The 17498-nt window shown below is 43.8% G+C and overlaps 1 protein-coding gene across 3 annotated transcripts in view; it reads right to left on the reverse strand.

Moving 5' to 3' along the window:
- LOC103020815 (general transcription factor II-I repeat domain-containing protein 2) overlaps positions 1 to 17444 on the reverse strand; it is a 55163-nt gene extending 37719 nt beyond the window's left edge. For 2 of the 3 annotated variants that reach the window (XM_057529542.1, XM_057529540.1), the window contains exons 1-3: positions 17307 to 17441; positions 9186 to 9289; positions 676 to 814 (exon numbers count right to left, since the gene is read on the reverse strand). In XM_057529542.1, the coding sequence (XP_057385525.1) occupies positions 676 to 814; positions 9186 to 9284 (238 nt within the window). In that variant the 5' untranslated portion in view covers positions 9285 to 9289; positions 17307 to 17441. Of the gene's footprint in view, positions 1 to 675; positions 815 to 9185; positions 9290 to 13045; positions 13115 to 17306 lie in introns of all 3 variants that reach the window. The other variant, XM_057529541.1, reaches the window with a different exon arrangement.
- Between the last annotated feature and the right edge of the window lie 54 nt (positions 17445 to 17498).

The raw sequence follows: 17498 nt of genomic DNA on the forward strand, positions 1-17498 counted from the left end.
CACACACACACACACAAATATACCCTCTGATAAACTTTTTTTTTTTTTTTCCCTTTCTTGGTTCCAGGGAATACAAAATTGCTAATTCAATACCTGGCAGATGACCTACAGTGGCAGAGATAATCATTATACAGCATGTAGGTTTTAACAGACTAGACTAGTTTAGTTCACAGATGACCACATATGCTCACTAATGCACTAGACTAGCTCACAGATGACCACAGATGCTCACTAATGCTCCTTGTAACACATATTGGGCACATTGAAGGTTCTGAAAGTCCCACAGTAAAAAAAAAAAAAAAAAAAAAAGACAAAGGAGTATAATGGTTATTAACTGAAAGAAAAACTGAATAGGCCTTGAAGGAGTTTTTCCCTTTCCTTTGGGAAGGAGTAAAATGAGAGTATTTTTTTTCAATTTGGTTTCATTTTAGGAATGAAAGACAATTTCATCTATGTTCTTCAAATGTATTCTACACAACCAGGGCCCTGCTGAGGATACAGTGTAAAATACATTGATCATGTTTCTTGGACTCAGTGTTTTGCTAAGTCAAAGGGATGTGTCAGAACCATTTTTAGGATAATGCTTATGATATCTTAGAAGAAAACAATACATAAGTCTTGCCTGCCAATATTCTAAGATTTACGAATACAAAGGATAAAATTGTTAACACCTACAGTATTTTGCAAAATCCTTCTGCAAATCCGTTCTGGCATTGATAAAAGCACGTCCTTTCTCTGTTCCAACGACAAACATGTCTGCTTCATACATTGCAATGCAGGCCACTTCCGCCTTGGACTTGGCCAGTTCTTTACACTGAAATGGAAAAAAAAGAATGAAATGTTATCTACAAGGGCAGATCTGGATTTTTGTGGGGCCTGAGAGGTCTGCCTTAAGAAAAAAATACAAAATTAGGTACAAAACAAATATTTCTTTAGAATGAGAAAAACCACCAAGAAAAAAAACAAAACAAATTTTATCAAGCAAATACCATTAACATCATAAAACCACGAGAAGAAGATTTTTATTCAGCACCTGTGATGATGCTTGTGATTTATAATAAATGTATATTTGGTCGTCTTCCACTGTTTCTGGCACAAAGCTCCTAAAACCCTTGGAATTTTCTAAGAGCGAGATAAAGGTGTCTTTTGCTTTGTTAATGAGGTGACTTTGGGACCAGCCTAAGGATGGGGGCTGGCTGCTGGGAAAACCAACCAGGTGATTAGAAGGGGGGAACTTTCAGACCTCTGGGGAGGGGAGAGGGGCTGGAGAGTGAATCAATGGCCAGTGGTTTAATCCATCGTCCCTAGGTAATGAAGCCTCCAGGAAAACCCAAAAAGACAAAAGGATTGATGAACAAGTGGAGATTTAGGGAGAGTGGTGCACCTGGAGAGGGCATGGAAGCTCTGTTCCCCTTTCCCCACACCTTGCCTTGTGCATCTCTCCCATCTTGCTGTGCTAGAGTTATACATATCCTTTTATAACAAACCAGTAATCTAGTAAATCAAATGCTTCTCTTGAGTCCTGTGAGCAGCTCTAGCAAATTAATCAAACCCGAGGAGGGGGACGTGGGACCCTCCAATCTGTAGCGGGTTGGTCAGAAGCACAGGTGACGATGCGGGCTTGCCAATGGCATCTGAAGTTGGGGGAGGGGGAGGGAAGACAGTCTTGTAGGGCTGAGCCCTTAACCTGTGGAATCTGATGCTCTCTCTAGGTAAATAGTGTCAGGATTGAGGTGAATGGTAGGACACTCAGCTGGTGTCTAAGAATTGCTCGTTAGTGTGGGGAAAACACCCATGTTGGAACTGCGTACAGAATCTTGACCGCCTGACACCTGACACGCCTGTCTCATATGCCTTTTTGCTCGTTAGTGTGGGGAAAAACACCCATGTTGGAACTGCGTACAGAATCTTGACCGCCTGACACCTGACACGCCTGTCTCATATGCCTTTTTGCTCGTTAGTGTGGGGAAAAACACCCATGTTGGAACTGCGTACAGAATCTTGACCGCCTGACACCTGACACGCCTGTCTCATATGCCTTTTTGCTCGTTAGTGTGGGGAAAAACACCCATGTTGGAACTGCGTACAGAATCTTGACCGCCTGACACCTGACACGCCTGTCTCATATGCCTTTTTTTCCCTACATCTTTGGCTGCAGACTCTTTGCCTCTTCCTGTGACAACAATTTCATAATATCATTTTCTATGGAGAGAATAGAGATAATTTAATATTTCCTCCAACGTGATTGATTACCTTTTTATTACTGATGATAAGGATGAATGAAACATGAAAATTCATACCACAGACACACTTGCTGTTGTTCTTCGCGGTGCTACAGGTCGATCCCCTACAGACAGGACTTCTGATAAATTCTACCTTGTGTAGTTCCTTTCAACAATTTAAAAGAATGTTTGGTGTATTTATAACTGAATACGCTACGTTACTGAGTATCTTCCTGACCAGAGGGAACTTCTGTTTTGACAACGCATCGATGAAAAACAAATCCTCTGTTGACAATTACACCCATTTTAATGACTGGAAGAATTTCCCACAGACTAGCTTCTGGCTCTGTACATTTAAAACCTTGTTTCTCCTCTACTACCCACATACTTTTGGAGTTGGGAACATGTTCACACCACAATATGACCTTGGGTCTTGTCCCTTGATGTCGAGTTACCAGAAGAGTTGACAGTCAACCATCGGATTATTCCTGGAAACCATTCCTATACCAGGACATCTAGCAATAATTTACCCAGACACAGAAATAACATCAAGCCACATAATACTTACCACTAAACTAGAACTAAATGTAATCTCCAACCCAGCTTCCCCTTCTTGAGAACCCCAAAATGCCCATCTCCACTCAAACATCACCTGACACAGTGGATTATGGGGGGCAGAATAATGGCCCCTAAAGATGTCCACGTCCTAATCCCCAGAGTCTGTTATGTTACCCTACAGGCAAAAGGGACTTTGCAGATGTGATTACAGTTAGGATCTTGAGATGAGATTATCTTTTTGTTTTTAAATGAAAGTTGTTTTTTAATTTAATTTAATTTATTTATGTATTTTTGGCTGCGTTGGGCCTTCGTTGCTGTGCGCAGGCTTTCTCTAGTTGCGGCGAGTGGGGGTTACTCTTCATTGCCATGCGTGGGCTTCTCATTGCAGTGGCTTCTCTTGTTGCGAAGCGTGGGCTCTAGGCACGCGGGCTTCAGTAGTTGTGGCACGCGGGCTCAGTAGTTGTGGCTCATGGGCTCTAGAGCGCAGGCTCAGTAGTTGTGGCACACAGGCTTAGTGGCTCCGTGGCATGTGGGATCTTCCTGGACCAGGGCTCGAACCCGTGTCCCCTGCATTGGCAGGCGGATTCTTAACCACTGCGCCACCAGGGAAGCCCAAGATGAGATTATCTTGATTATCTGGGTGGGGCCACAGGGGTCCCTTAATGAAACCACAAGGATCCTAGTATAAAAAGAAGGAGGCAGAAGGGAATGACAAGGGAATCCAAGGGCACATGGGTGCCCTTGCTGGAAGGAACCACAAGTCAAGGAATTCCAGCCCGAGGAGCTGGAAAGGGCAAGGCACAGTTTCTCCCTGGGAGCCTCCAGAAGGAATACAGCCTGTTGACACCTTGATTTTAGCTCTGTAAAACCCACTTTCCGCCTTCTGAACTCCAGAACAGTTGTCAGATAAATGTGTGATGTTTAAAGCCTCTGAGTTTGTGTAATTTGTTATTGCAGCAAGAGGAAGTTAACACAGGGCTTGTGACAGAAAGAAGAAGGCAGAATAGGAGACAGCAACCTTAACTGATGTGGTTAAAAGATCTCACTTTAGCAAAGTTTACAAAAACATATGTGCATGTGTTGCTAGGATCCCGCAAGGCCATGGAAGTGGCCAGTGCAAGGGAGGTGCCCAGAAGCTTTTAAGCTCCATTAACTTCACGGCAAATCTATCTCTGTGTCAAATGAACCAAAAATTCAGCTCTTTATCTAAAGTACAGAATCTGGGATTAGGTGAAGTTATCAATCTTTGGTCTTACTTAGGTCATCAATGGTAGAAAATATCTTTTTAAAAGCATTTTTTTTCTCATTATGATATATGCTGTTACAAAAATTTTAGCAGATACAGAAAAGTACACAAAAAAGAAATCACCGGGCTTCCCTGGTGGCGCAGTGGTTGAGAGTCCGCCTGCCAAGGCAGGGGACACTGGTTCGAGCCCTGGTCTGGGAAGATGCCACATGCCGCGGAGCAACTGGGCCCGTGAGCCACAATTGCTGAGCCTGCGCGTCTGGAGCCTGTGTTCCGCAACAAGAGAGGCCGCGATAGTGAGAGGCCCGCGCACCGCGATGAAGAGTGGCCCCCGCTTGCCGCAACTGGAGAAAGCCCTCGCACAGAAACGAAGACCCAACACACCCAAAAATAAATAAAGAAATAAATTAAAAAAAAAAAAAAATGAAAAATGAAAAAAAAAAAAAAAAAGAAATCACCTCTAATTCCATTACCCCAAATTACCCACTATTCACATTTTAAAATATGTACACACAATTTTAAAAAACAAAATCAGAAACATACTACTGTATATAGGTTGGCATTCTGCTTTATTCACTTTTCATTATTTCTGAGCATTTATAATCCTGAAAAACGTGAGTTTTGAGTGAATATATAATATTCTATCCTATGTATATGCCATAGTTTAACCATAGCATTACAGAAGTTATTTTCCTATTACAAATAACACTGCAATAAACATCCGAGTTGTATGTCAATTATACCTCAAAAAAAAAAAAAAAAGAATTCCAAGGATGTAAACATTTCCGTACACGTTTATTTCCGTGGGCTGGAATCAGGTCAGCGGCGCACCTGACTCAAAGGGTATAAATTCTTTTAAGCTTCTTGAAACATTACAAATAGCATTTCAGAGGGGCTCACACTCCCTCCAGCCCTGTGAGAAAGGCCACGTCACCTGACCATGACGAGCACCGAGAATCATTGTTTGTGGGCTGGCCTTAGTGACCTGATTCCCGAGAACAGGACTTGGAGAAGAAAAGAAATAGTAACTTGACAATGGAGAAACGTGGCCGACACTACTTACATTAGAGTCCTCCCGAGAAACAGAACCAACAGGAGATTTTATATATATAAATGCAATCACAATGTTAAATAATTATGTATGATATACACATATATATAACACTGAGATTACATGTGTACATATAATGAGATTTATCATAAGGAACTGGCTCTCGTGATAACAGAAGCTAAGTCCCACCATCTTCAAGTTGGAGACCCAGGAAAGCCAGTGGTGTTGTTCAAAGGCCTGAGGGCTGGGGACCCCTGATGTAGATTCCAGCCTGAGTCTGAAGGCCTGAGAACCAGGAGTGCGAGGGCCGGGGAAGATGGACGTCCCGGCTCACGCAGTCAGGTGGAGAGCAAACTCAGCCTCCTTCCGTCTTTCTGTTCTATTCAGGCCCTCAATGGATTGGCTGATGCCCGCCCACGCTGGGGAGGGCCACCTGCTTTACACAGCTCACCAATTCAAACGCTAGTCTTTTCCCCAAACACCCTCACAGACACACCCAGAAATGTTCTTCCACCAGCAAGTTGACGCACAAAGCGAACCATCGCGCCACCCTGACCCAGTGATCCAGGTGAGCCCCACCAGTGACACGTTGATGCCACGCACCCCTGAGGCGATGTGACGAGAAGATGAGGCATCTCACCTCTCCGGTCTTCTTTCCAAAACTCCATAACCCTGGTCTAAACAGGAGGGCTACATCAGAGAAACCCAAACGGAAGGAGATTTGATAAAATACCTGACCGGAACTCTGCAGAACTGTCCAAGTCATCAAAAATAAGAGGAGATTGAGAAACTGTCACAGATCAGAGGAGCCTAACGGGACATGATGACTAAATGCCATGTGGGATCACAGGGTGGAGCCTGGAGCAGAAAAAGGGCATCAGTGGACAAGCTGATGAAATTTGAGTGAAGTCTGGAGTTGGTTGATAGTGATGTACGGTATTGATCTATTAGTTTCGGCAAATGTCCCATAGTTACATATAACGTACCACAGTTATGTAAGTTATGGGTGAGGAGTATGTGGGGACTCTCTGTATGATCTTTACAGCTTTTCTTTTATTTATTTATTTATGTTTTTGGCCAGGCCACGCGGCTTGTGGGACTTTAGTTCCCCAACCAGGGATCGAACCCGGGCCCCCTGCAGTGAAAGTGCAGACTCCTAACCACTGGACCACCAGGGAATTCTCCAGCTTTTCTGTAAATAGTAAAAGTATTCCTAAATACGATAACATTTTATTTAAAAACACACACACACACACACACACACATCTCGGTTTCTGAAGGCTTGAGGAAGGGGTGAGTGAGAATAATGGTTTAATGAGTGCAGAGTTTCAGTTTAAGAAGATGAAAAAGTTCTGGAGATGGGCAGTGGTGAGGGTCACACAACAGTGTGAATGTACTTAATGCCACTGAACTGTACACTTAAAAATGGTGAAGATGGTAAATTTTACGCCATGTATATATATATATCCTACCACACACACACAAAATGTGATTTTCTCAAGAAAATGTCATAGCTCACATCCAATCCGTCGGTAAGTCCTAGCAACTCTACCTTCATCAGATCTTTGTGGTCCCATCGCTTCTTATCTCCGCCACTCCCACCCTAGTCCAGGCCACCAAAACCTCCCACGTGAACCACGGCCTGCAAACTGGTCTCCCTGCTTCCACTCATGTTCCATGGTCATCGACTGTTTACACAAGCACCCCCCGCCACTGCCATCACTGCTCAAAACCTTCCAATGCCTTCCCACTACCTGAGGGAAAAAGTCCCAGTCTTGATATGATCTGGTTACTAGCTGCCTTTTTTTTTTTGGCTGTACCGTGTGACATGAGGGATCTTAGTTCCCCTGACCAGGGACTGAGCCTGTGACCCCTGGCATTGGGAGCACGGAGTCTTAACCACTGGACTGCAAAGGAAGTCGCAGCCTCTTGTACTTGACCTCTGGCCACATCTTCTTTCCTCACTCTGCTCCAGTGTTACTGGACTTCTTGATATTCCTTGAAAACACCAAACTTGTTCCTGCCAAGGGGCCTTTGCACAAGCTGTTCTTGGTGCTTTGAACGCTCTGCCCCCAGATACTGGCCTGACTCACTTCCTCACTTCATCTAGGTCTTTGCATAAAGGGCAACTGCCCAGGGAATTTCTCCCAGACCACCCCCCTTAACCATCTGTTCTCTCCCCTAAACCTCTGTATTCTGACCCTTGTTTTATTAACTACTTTTTAAAAAAATATTTATTTATTTAGTTGGCTGTGCCAGGTCTTAGTTGCGGCATGTGGGATCTTTAGTTGCGGCATGTGTGTGGGATCTAGTTCCCTGACCAGGGATCGAACCCAGGCCCCCTGCCTTGGGAATGCGGAGTCTTAGCCACTGGACCACCAGGGAAGTCCCCCTGACCCTCATTTTAAAATAATATAATATTTATTATATTTACTGATACAAATACACACACACACAGAGTTTGTTTATTGTCTGTCTCCCCAAATAGAACATGAAATCTATGTGAGGGGGACCTTATCTGTCTTCTCAAGTCTTCTGGCCCCAGCACCTAGAAGACCTTGACATATAGGAGCTGCTTCATGAATATTTGTCAAAAGAAGGAATGTGGTCAGTTCTGGGGTAAGATATTTCTAGTTCTCTTCAAATAGATCTGATGCTTTTTAAAAAAATTCATTCCAGGGTTTGTTTGTTTTTTTTAACATTTTTATTTACCCTCAGATAATCTAGGATAATCTCCCATCTCAAGATCCTTAGCTTAGTCACATCTGTAAACTTCCTTTTGCCAAATAAGGTAACGTTCACAGGCTCTGGGGATGAGGACAGGACATCTTTGAGGGCCGTTATTCAGTTTACCGTAAGTTGCTTTAAAGTTTTCTCTTTATAGTTGGTTTTCTACAGTTTACATATGATGGGTCTAGGTAGGCGTGTGTGTATGTGAGTGAGTTACCTGTGTGTTTGGTATTTTGCCAGTTGACCCAATAATGTTCTTTATAGAAAAAGTGTGTGTTTGGTATTTTGCCAGTTGACCCAATAATGTTCTTTATAGAAAAAGTAAATCTCTCTCTAGATTTTTTTCTGGTCCAGGATCCAATCCAGGGTCGTACTTTCTATTGGCTGTCCAGTCTCCTTCCATCTGGAACAGACAGATCTCCATCTTTGTCTTGCGTGAGACTGACATTTATGGAAGTGCAGCCCGGTTATTTTTGTAGGATGTCCCTAAATCTGGGTTTGTCCTATGCGTCCTCCTTAGAGGCAGGAATACCACGGAGGCGGTACTGCTCCTCCTCAGTGCCCCCTACCAGGCAGCTCGGGAGGTCCCTCCGTCCCATTACTGCAGATGTTCCCCTTGGTCACTTGATTAAGGGGGTGGCTGTCAGGTTTCTCTACTTTTATAAAGTTACTGATGTTCCCTTTTTTAATCAATACGTATCCTGTGATCAGATGCTTTGAGGTTATGTAAATCTCCCCTCAAATTTTCACCCACAAGGTAAATTTTACACTCTGGATGTAAATAGATGCATATCAATGGATTATTAATTTAAAAAAAATTATTTTACTTATTTTTTTTTGGCTGCGTTGGGTCTTCGTTGTGGTGTGCGGGCTTCTCATTGCGGTGGCTTCTCTTGTTGCGGAGCACGGGCTCTAGGTGCGTGGGCTTCAGTAGTTGTGGCAAGCGGGCTTCAGTAAACGTGGCGCACGGGCTTAGTTGCTCCGTGGCGTGTGGGATCCTCCTGCACCAGGGCTTGAACCCATGTCCCCTGCATTGGCAGGTAGATTCTCAACTACTGCACCACCAGGGAAGCCCCTGGATTATTAATTTACCTTTGACTTTAAACAAAAAATATTCTCAAACAAGGTAACGGAGGTTCCTTCATTAAATTTTCAGATCTAGAGAGATTACATTTATACAATTCCATCCATAATGTAAGAAAAAAATTTCTTAATTATCTGACAAGCCCATCATCCCCTATAAAAAAGGATATGTGTACACAGATAGGATGTAACACTGAAGCTGAACATCAAAAGTGTCGGTGAAGTATTTCACCGTTCTGATGTTTGGCAGTGATCCAACCACGTGACATTTTATAGAACTGCAAAGCCATCTCACCATGGACTCAAGGGCAGACACGAGGAACGTCACCACCATCCTGCTCTCCGAGGACTCCTCGTTTGTGATGGGCAGGGTGGACATTGCTACTTGGGCCATGATCCCTAGGAAAGAGAAGTATTAGGAAAGTGAGTGGTAGAAATTCAGTGTCCTGCTCAACATGTTTAGAGCTGTGAGGGTCCTCACAGGTGACCTAGTTCAACCCTTCCTTTAAAGTTGAAGAAACCAACACTTAGAGACAGTAAGTGATTTGCCTAAGATCTCTGTAGAGCAATGCTAACTTTCCATAGTGTATTTTCCACTAAACCTAGATATCACCTTCTCATAAAATAAATTCAGGTATTATGCTAGAGAGGCATGTTAACTATTTCCCAGACGAGGAGGAAGGAAGGTAAGGTCCTTTATTGATCCAGTGTTGTTTTGTCAGATTTCAGCATGACCCTGCCTAGCATCACATTCTGGTCCACATACACAGGAAAAGGAGAGAAGTGGCTTTGTGTATTACAGATGGGAAGAGAAAATCCCTTCCTTCCTTTCCCGGCTAGGACTTCTGCATGAAAGCTCATTCTAATTTTCCCCAAACTCTAAATCAAGTGAGCATTAAAAAGTTTCTTTGAAAAAGTTTCTCTAACACCATAAAAAGAGTTCTTTGAACTAGAGCATACAATGTAAGCACCTGTCATTGTGTCCTGCCCCTGCAGTATCTGGCTTAATTATGTTTGTAAGCAAAAGATAAACAGATCAACATAAATATGTATGTGGGAGGAAGCCTAAAGATCTACGGGGGTGAAGTACGGTGGTCCTATAAGGCTATTCAGAAATATTCGCAAACGTTTCTTTCAGAGCCCGTGGTTCGATTCCTTGCCCACTTGAAGGTATGTGGCCGCGTGCCTTGCCTTGGCCGAGGATGTCAGGGAAATGACATCATTTCCACGCAGAGGTTCCTGCCACACTCCTTTCTCTGCAATGGATCTGCCACGTTCCATATGGTTGGGTTCCAGATTGAGGAAACTGTGGATCAGACCCACAGCCAATCACAAGAGACCTCTAGTGCAAGCAAAGAATAAATCCTTGCTCCTTGAATGCACCAAAATCTGGTGGTATTTTTAACCATCGCCTACCCTAGCCAATCTGGATGGATATAGCAGGCTGAAAAGGAATTCTAAAAATATAACTACTCATCTGTCTAGATCTTCTGAAGACACTTGAGGATCCTTGAGGATCTCTTAAGTTAGAGCTAAAGTCTTCCTGAGAAAGAAAGAACGTAGACTAGCACGTACAGAGCCATTAGGATGCAAATTGTTTGACTTAAAATTTTTTTATAACTTTCCCTATTATGAAATAGAACATGAGAGTGTGACATCATACCAGGAACATAAATTAACAGGCAAGACCTGGGCGTGGACAGGTGAGGAAATATACTTCAATTTGAAGATTTTATTTTATTTATTTATTTTAAAAAATATTTATTTATTTAGGCACACTGTGAGGCTTGCAGGATCTTAGTTCCCCGACCAGGGATCGAACCCCTGCCCCCTGCAGTGGAAGCGCGGAGTCCTAACCACTGGACCTCCAGGGCAGTCCCAATTTGAAGGTTTTAAATAATTATCTTAATATCAAGCCTTTGACACTCTTCTTGTTATCACACCCATATTTGAGAACAGATAGAAGTTTGTGAATGTTGTTTGTCATAACAAGGACTCTATTCCCATAGAGCTGGAGTCAGAAAAAGCAGCAAGCAGCACCACCAAGGACACGTGTTAAGTCTTAGAAACTCTTTCCTCTAGCATCTAGATTCCATGATCATCACTTAGTACAGCAGGCCGAAGAAACGGGTATCACAAAGTATGAAACAGCAAAGGCATGCTATTTCTGCCACTTACCAGACTATTCACTTAGATTATGCCCTATCCTGATTCTTTGGGAGCTCAGAATATTTTCATTCATAATTCTTATTTTCTCTTTATTATCCCAGACAGAGAAAAAGGAGCAGATGTATTCTCAGGTTACAAACATGTTGATTTGTCCATGAAAAGCTAGACGCAGGGCAACTTCCTGCCTACTGTTGTTTTCACTTCTCACCTTCAATTGCTGTAGATCTGCTATGCCAATCACATTCAGTGTGTATTAAGAAATGGGAGGGACACCATACCAACAGCGCGTGGGGATGCCACAGGCGAGGAGAAGTCCTATTTCATTACCAGAACTTTTCAAGAGCATCTTAGTACTTTTTGATGGTAAGAACGCTGGTGGGGACTGAGTCCCATCAGGCTTGATGGGGAAGGATGCATTTCGTTTGGGGCTTTCTGCTCTCTAGAAACGGCTGTATCTGGCTTACAACAGAAATTCACTGAACTGTTCTTTGCCTGTCCCAAGAGGTCATTTCCCTGGATAGTCCTTTTTTAAAAAAAATATTTATTTATTTATTTGGCTGTGCCAGGTTTTAGTTGCGGCACACGGGATCTTCATTGCCACGTGCAGGATCTTTTTTTAGTTGCAGCATGCGGAATCTTTAGTTGTGGCATGTGGGATCTAGTTCCCTGACCAGGATTCGAACCCAGGCCCCCTGCATTGGGAGCGCAGAGTCTTAGCCACTGGATCACCAGGGAAGTCCTCCCTGGATAGTCCTTAGTCAACGCTGTTCATGGAACATTCCCTGCACTCCTAACCCGGTGACTGCATCCTCTCCTGCTCCCTTTGCCAGAAAGAAACTGCCATCACACAGTGGCATTAACAGTGAACACCAGAGGACACACCAAGTCAGGCTGGTGACGCAAGCTTACAGGGCATGAGGCATGATGGGCTGGTCCTCACAGAAGCAGGGCCAGGAAAGCCAGGTTGTGGGTTCCCCAGACCACCAACCTGCTCCGGGACCCCAGTGGGCAGCGGCCCTCAGGTTCCTCCTCTATGACTAAATCACTTACTATGAAGGTTCCTTTCACCTCTGAACTTCTATGGGCCCCCTCGTTTTAAAATCAACGGAACCACATATTACATGAGTCTATGCATATGAAATGTCCAGAATAGGGAAATCTATAGAGACAGAAAGTAGATTAGTGGTTGCTTAGGGCTGGGAGGTGGGGTAGCTAAAGGGTACAGGGTTTCTTTTCAGGGTGATGAAAATGTTCTAACATTGACTGTGGTGATGACTGCCCAACTCCATGCATATATTAAAAACCACTAAATTGGGGGCTTCCCTGGTGGCGCAGTGGTTAAGAATCCGCCTGCAAATGCAGGAGACACGGGTTCGAGCCCTGGTCCAGGAAGATCCCACATGCCGCGGAGCAACCAAGCCCGTGCGCCACAACTACTGACCCTGCACTCTAGAGCCCGCGAGCCACAACTACTGAAGCCCTCGCACATAGAGCCCGTGCTCCGTAACAAGAGAAGCCACTGCAATGAGAAGCCCGCGCACCGCAATGAAGAGTAGCGCCCGCTCACCGCAACTAGAGAAAGCCCGCGCACAGCAACGAAGACCCAACGCAGCCAAAAATAAATAAATAAATTTATTTATTAAAAAAAAAAAGAATTCTGATTAAATTACTTCATGTTAAAAGGTCCAACTTGAAATAATTTTTATTTATGCAAAATACATCTATTGGCAAAGCTAGAGTTTCACTCCAATTTCTTTTCTTTATCTTTACGTGTCAGCTGCATTACTTGTTGAAATATTAAAATAATTTTCCCATTGGAAGTTACAGAAATCTCACAAAGATTTTTAAATAAGCTTTTAAATATAGTGAACATGTGTTCAATTTTTATCTAAAATAAAGCAAATATTTGTTTTAAAAAAGGACTCACGTGGGTAAATTTGCACTGTTCTAAAGATAAACCTGGAAGCAAGCTCTTTAATACCTTACCGTTTTTTAAAACTGTGATGAAGAAATATATTCTTGACCATTATCTTTCAGCGTTAACGAATTCAAACACTGTTAAAAAAAAAAAAAGACTATGTCTCATTCAGCAGAGTCGAGTCTTACAATGGAAGTAGGTACACCAAAAGGCAAATTCAAGCATGGTCAATATTATCCGAGGAAGCAGTACATATCTTTCCCAGAGAGAACATTTTTCTTCCATGATTTCTTTCATTGTTTAGTGGAGAGGCTTTTCTAGCTCTTTATCAGCAGATGCAACTTTGCCGACACCACACATTTTTTCAGGTAAGTAGTTCTGAAATCTGTCAACCACCCCTAGCGGGCTCTGTGTTGTCTATCACAAGTCCATCCCCTCTTTGGTGGTGGTTTCCCTTTTTTCTTAGAATTTTGCCATCGATAGATATGTCTTTAGATTTCACGTCGTCTAGCCATAACTTTAATACTTTGCAGTCTCTCTAAAGCCTTATCACATACTTGGCTGGTCACCTAGCAGCTATTGGAACCCTCAAAGCCACAGTATGGTGACTCTCATATTGATGACATGAATAGTGGATTCATAGTGACCTCTCTGTGACCTCTTGCTAAGTCTTGCAGAACCAGTTTTCCCTGCAGTGTTGACATGGGTCATTGTTTCTTCCATTAATCATCCAGTGAGGTAGTGTAGGGGCCATGATGTATGAAAAATACGCATTTTTAAACAGTAGAACCAGACACAGTGTTGTGAGATGCTCACACTGAGAGCCACCGGAGATCTGAGCCCACTTAAGGGACTGGCGTATTCCAGGCTCTTATGCTTGCACCTAATCCGTAATTACACCACAGTAATCTCCGAGAGGACGGTGATGCCAAAACTTTAACAGAGAATAAAATAACAGGCAGAATGAAACTAGGCGGAACTCAAAAAAGCTATTATCGGTTGGCGTCAACTGTGCTACCGGCAATAATTTTAAAAATGTATGTTTCGAAAAAAAAAAAAGTATGTTTCGTAATTATTGCTCTGTTTGCACCCTTTACTTAACAGCAAATGGAGGCAGGAACTTTGTCTTTTACATTTTATGATTTAGAACACACCATGTGTCAATAGCACATCCAAACTAATGAACCATGGTTATAAGCTAATCATGTGGTTTCCCACCTCGAGGACATTTCCCTGAGAAACAAAATCGTTGCATTCTGATAGTTAAAAATCCTTGACAATGAGAGCTTGTACCGGAGTTCAACCCCCCAAAGCCTATATGGTGATTAACTTCTCTACTGAAATCTAAAGCACCAGCTATGTTCATTTAGATCACAGATTTTATATAGTGCTTAACTTTTTGCTTTTTTAAAACTGGAGATGTAAACTGAAACAACTCTCAAATCTCACAGTTTTCCCAGCAAACTTTGAGGACTTTCTCTCCTTTTCAATGTTATATTTTACTAATGAAAAGCAAACATCAAAACCAGACTACCACCTATTTTTATAAATAAAGTTTTATTGGAACATAGCCACACTCACTGGCTTGCATCTTGTCCATTGACTGCTTTCCTGCAAAGGCAGGGTTGCATGTGACAGAGACCACATGTCCTCAGAGCTGGAAATATTTATTATCTGACCCTATACAAAAAAAGTTTGCCCATCCCTGTTCTAGAATTCATTTCCACCACTTAAATTTTGGAATGTCATCCACTGCATTTATCAAACCTCTGAAATCTTGAAATAGACACCTGCTTTATTTTTTAAACTGTTTCTAAATTTACCTTTCCAAAGGTTAATTTTTCAGGTCCCTGAAGCCTTGATTTTAATTAGCAAGTTCCCAAGGTGCCACCTTCTCCCTGACTCAGCCCAGGCCTAAAGTAAGTGGAAACTACAAATGCAAGTGTACCTATTCAGCATTCAACAGAAATGTATTGAAATGGTCAAGAGGTACAAACTCCCAGTTATAAAATAAATTAGTCCTGGGGATGTAATGTACAGCATGGTGACTATAGTTAACAATACTGTACTGCATATTTGAAAGTTGCTTAGAGAGTAGATCTTACCACAAGAAAAAAAAATTGTAATTATGTGATGTGATGGATGATGACTAAGCTTATTGTGGAAGTCCTTTCACAATACATACATATGTCAAATCACTATGTTGTACTCCTAAAACTAATACAGTGTTATATGTCAATTATATCTCAAGCTGGGAAAAAATATCCTAAAAAAAGAATAATAACAAATTTCAAGACAACCAGGACTCTTCTGGAATGACCAAGGAGTATGGAAAAGAACTAGATATAATATGTATTTTCAATGTCAAAAAATGAAAAAAAAAGTCAAAATTAAATGCTTGGGAATTCCCTGGGGGTCCAGTGGTTAGGACTCCACAGGTTCAGTCCCTGGTCGGGGAACTAAGACTCCACAAGCCGTGGAGCGTGGCCAAATTAAATGGAAAAAAAAAGCTTAACAAATAATCAAGAACTTTAGTTTAGCCAAACAAATGTTTAAAATTAAAAAACATGTAATGAGCACGTGCTATGTGAAAACATACACTGCTGGCAGGAAAGACAAGGGGGAAACAAAGTGATTTTTATGTAAATAAAATCCACATCCTGTGGTCTCCAGTTAGACAGACCTGCATAGATACAGCAGAATAGCAGGTAATGAAGGCAAAATGAAAGCCAGAACCCCCCGAAATGGTTCTGAGTCAACAACCTGGGGGATGAGACTGAAAGCATGTTAGCAAGTTCTGCAGCCTGAGAATTAAGAGAAGAGACCTTCCGGGCAGCAGGTGTGGGCAAAGACCCAGAGCTCTGGGCAGCAAACATCGGGCACTAAACAACAGGAAGGCAGAAAGAAAGTTGACCCGCTCCAAATGGATTAACACCTGCAGTAGCCTGGCGCCAAGCCCTGCGTCCACTGAAGGCAAGGTGGCCAGTCACACAGATCAAGCCTTCCTCTCCAGGTGGAAGAAAATAAGAGAAAAGGCTGCTTAACTCTTCGTTTGCAGCTATGAGCAATATCCAATTTGCCAATTTCCAATTCCGTATTTAGACATCTGCTTACTTCAAATTACCAGCAGGAAACTAAACGGTGGCGTTTCTGGCTCAGCCATTCCATTCCTTGGTATGTACCCAAGAGCTGAAAACAAATGTCCACACAAAAACTTGAACACTGATGTTCAACAGCAGTATTCCTAATGGCCCCAAAGTGGAAATAATCCAAAAACATTCATCAATTGATGGAAAATGAAAATGTGGTATATCCATACAATGAATTATTATTCAGCCATAAGAAGGAATGAAAGAAGCCAGATCCAAAACACTCCCTTTGATGATTCTATCCTTAGGAAATACCTGGAATAGGCAGAGACATAAGGATACAAAGCACATTGGCGGTGTCCAGGGCGGGGATGGGAAAGGGGAATGGCTGCCTAATGGATATGGGGTTTCTTTGGGGGTGATGAAAACGTTCTAGAATTACTGGTGATGGTTGCACAGCTCTGTGAATAAACAAAAACCACTGAATTATACACTTTTAAAGGTGAATTTCATGGCGTTATGTCAATAAAGCTGTTATTAAACAGCAAAGCCTGGGTTCGAAGCACGGGGAATATAGCCCTGCAAGCCTTTTTTCTCCTTTATCGCTAAATCATAATCGTGAGGGACTGTAGTCTAGGACCAGAGACTCTTCTTCTGACCTCTAGGTTGGTTTTCTGCCAACAAACCGGCCACTGGTGGCCACCCCACTGACCACACCCACAACAAACCCCACACCGCGCGCCACTCGGCAACGCGCGCGACGTGAGGGGCGGTGTCGGGACACCTCCGCCCTGGAGCCGGGCGCAGTTACCAGGCAACAGCGTCTGACCCGCCCCCCCAGCTAACCAATCAAGCGCGTCCGCACGCAGCGCGGTATCCCCACGTACGCCAGCTGGAGCGTGACCTCACGCACCTCGGGCCTTAGAGAGCCCAAGAGTCGGCAGCACCCGCCCCCACCGCCTCCGCTCAGCCAATCAGAAGGGAGAGGGATGCGCGTTCCGTGCGTGCTACCGTTGCCCCCCGCGCCAGGGCTTCCCCGCCCCACCCCCACTCCTTGGGCCTTGCCCGCCAGGCGCCGGTTCGGGGGCCGGTCGGGCTGGCGGCGAAGGGGGTGCTTGCAGCCCGCGCGCCTGGGTGGGCGGTCTCCCCAGGCCTCCCCTCCGTCAGGCCCGCGGGACGAGAAAGTTCCAAGCAAAGCACCCGCTCTTAATGGCGGCTGCGGCGGGGGCGGGGTACGCACCTGAGGTCCCCGCCGGCGGGCAGCGCCCGGCCGGCCGCGGGGTCCGAGGGCTGAGCCACCTGGGAGTGGCCCGGGGGCCGAGGGCGGCGGCCGCGACCGCGAAGAGGCGAGGGCGCGGCGTGTGGGCGGCGGCCGAAGCCCTGCTCTCCACTATCCCTTCTTTTTCTCTTTCTTTTCCTTTTTTTTTTTTTT

The sequence above is a fragment of the Balaenoptera acutorostrata genome, chromosome 15 (genome assembly GCF_949987535.1).
Source record: "Balaenoptera acutorostrata chromosome 15, mBalAcu1.1, whole genome shotgun sequence".
NCBI lineage: Eukaryota > Metazoa > Chordata > Mammalia > Artiodactyla > Balaenopteridae > Balaenoptera > Balaenoptera acutorostrata.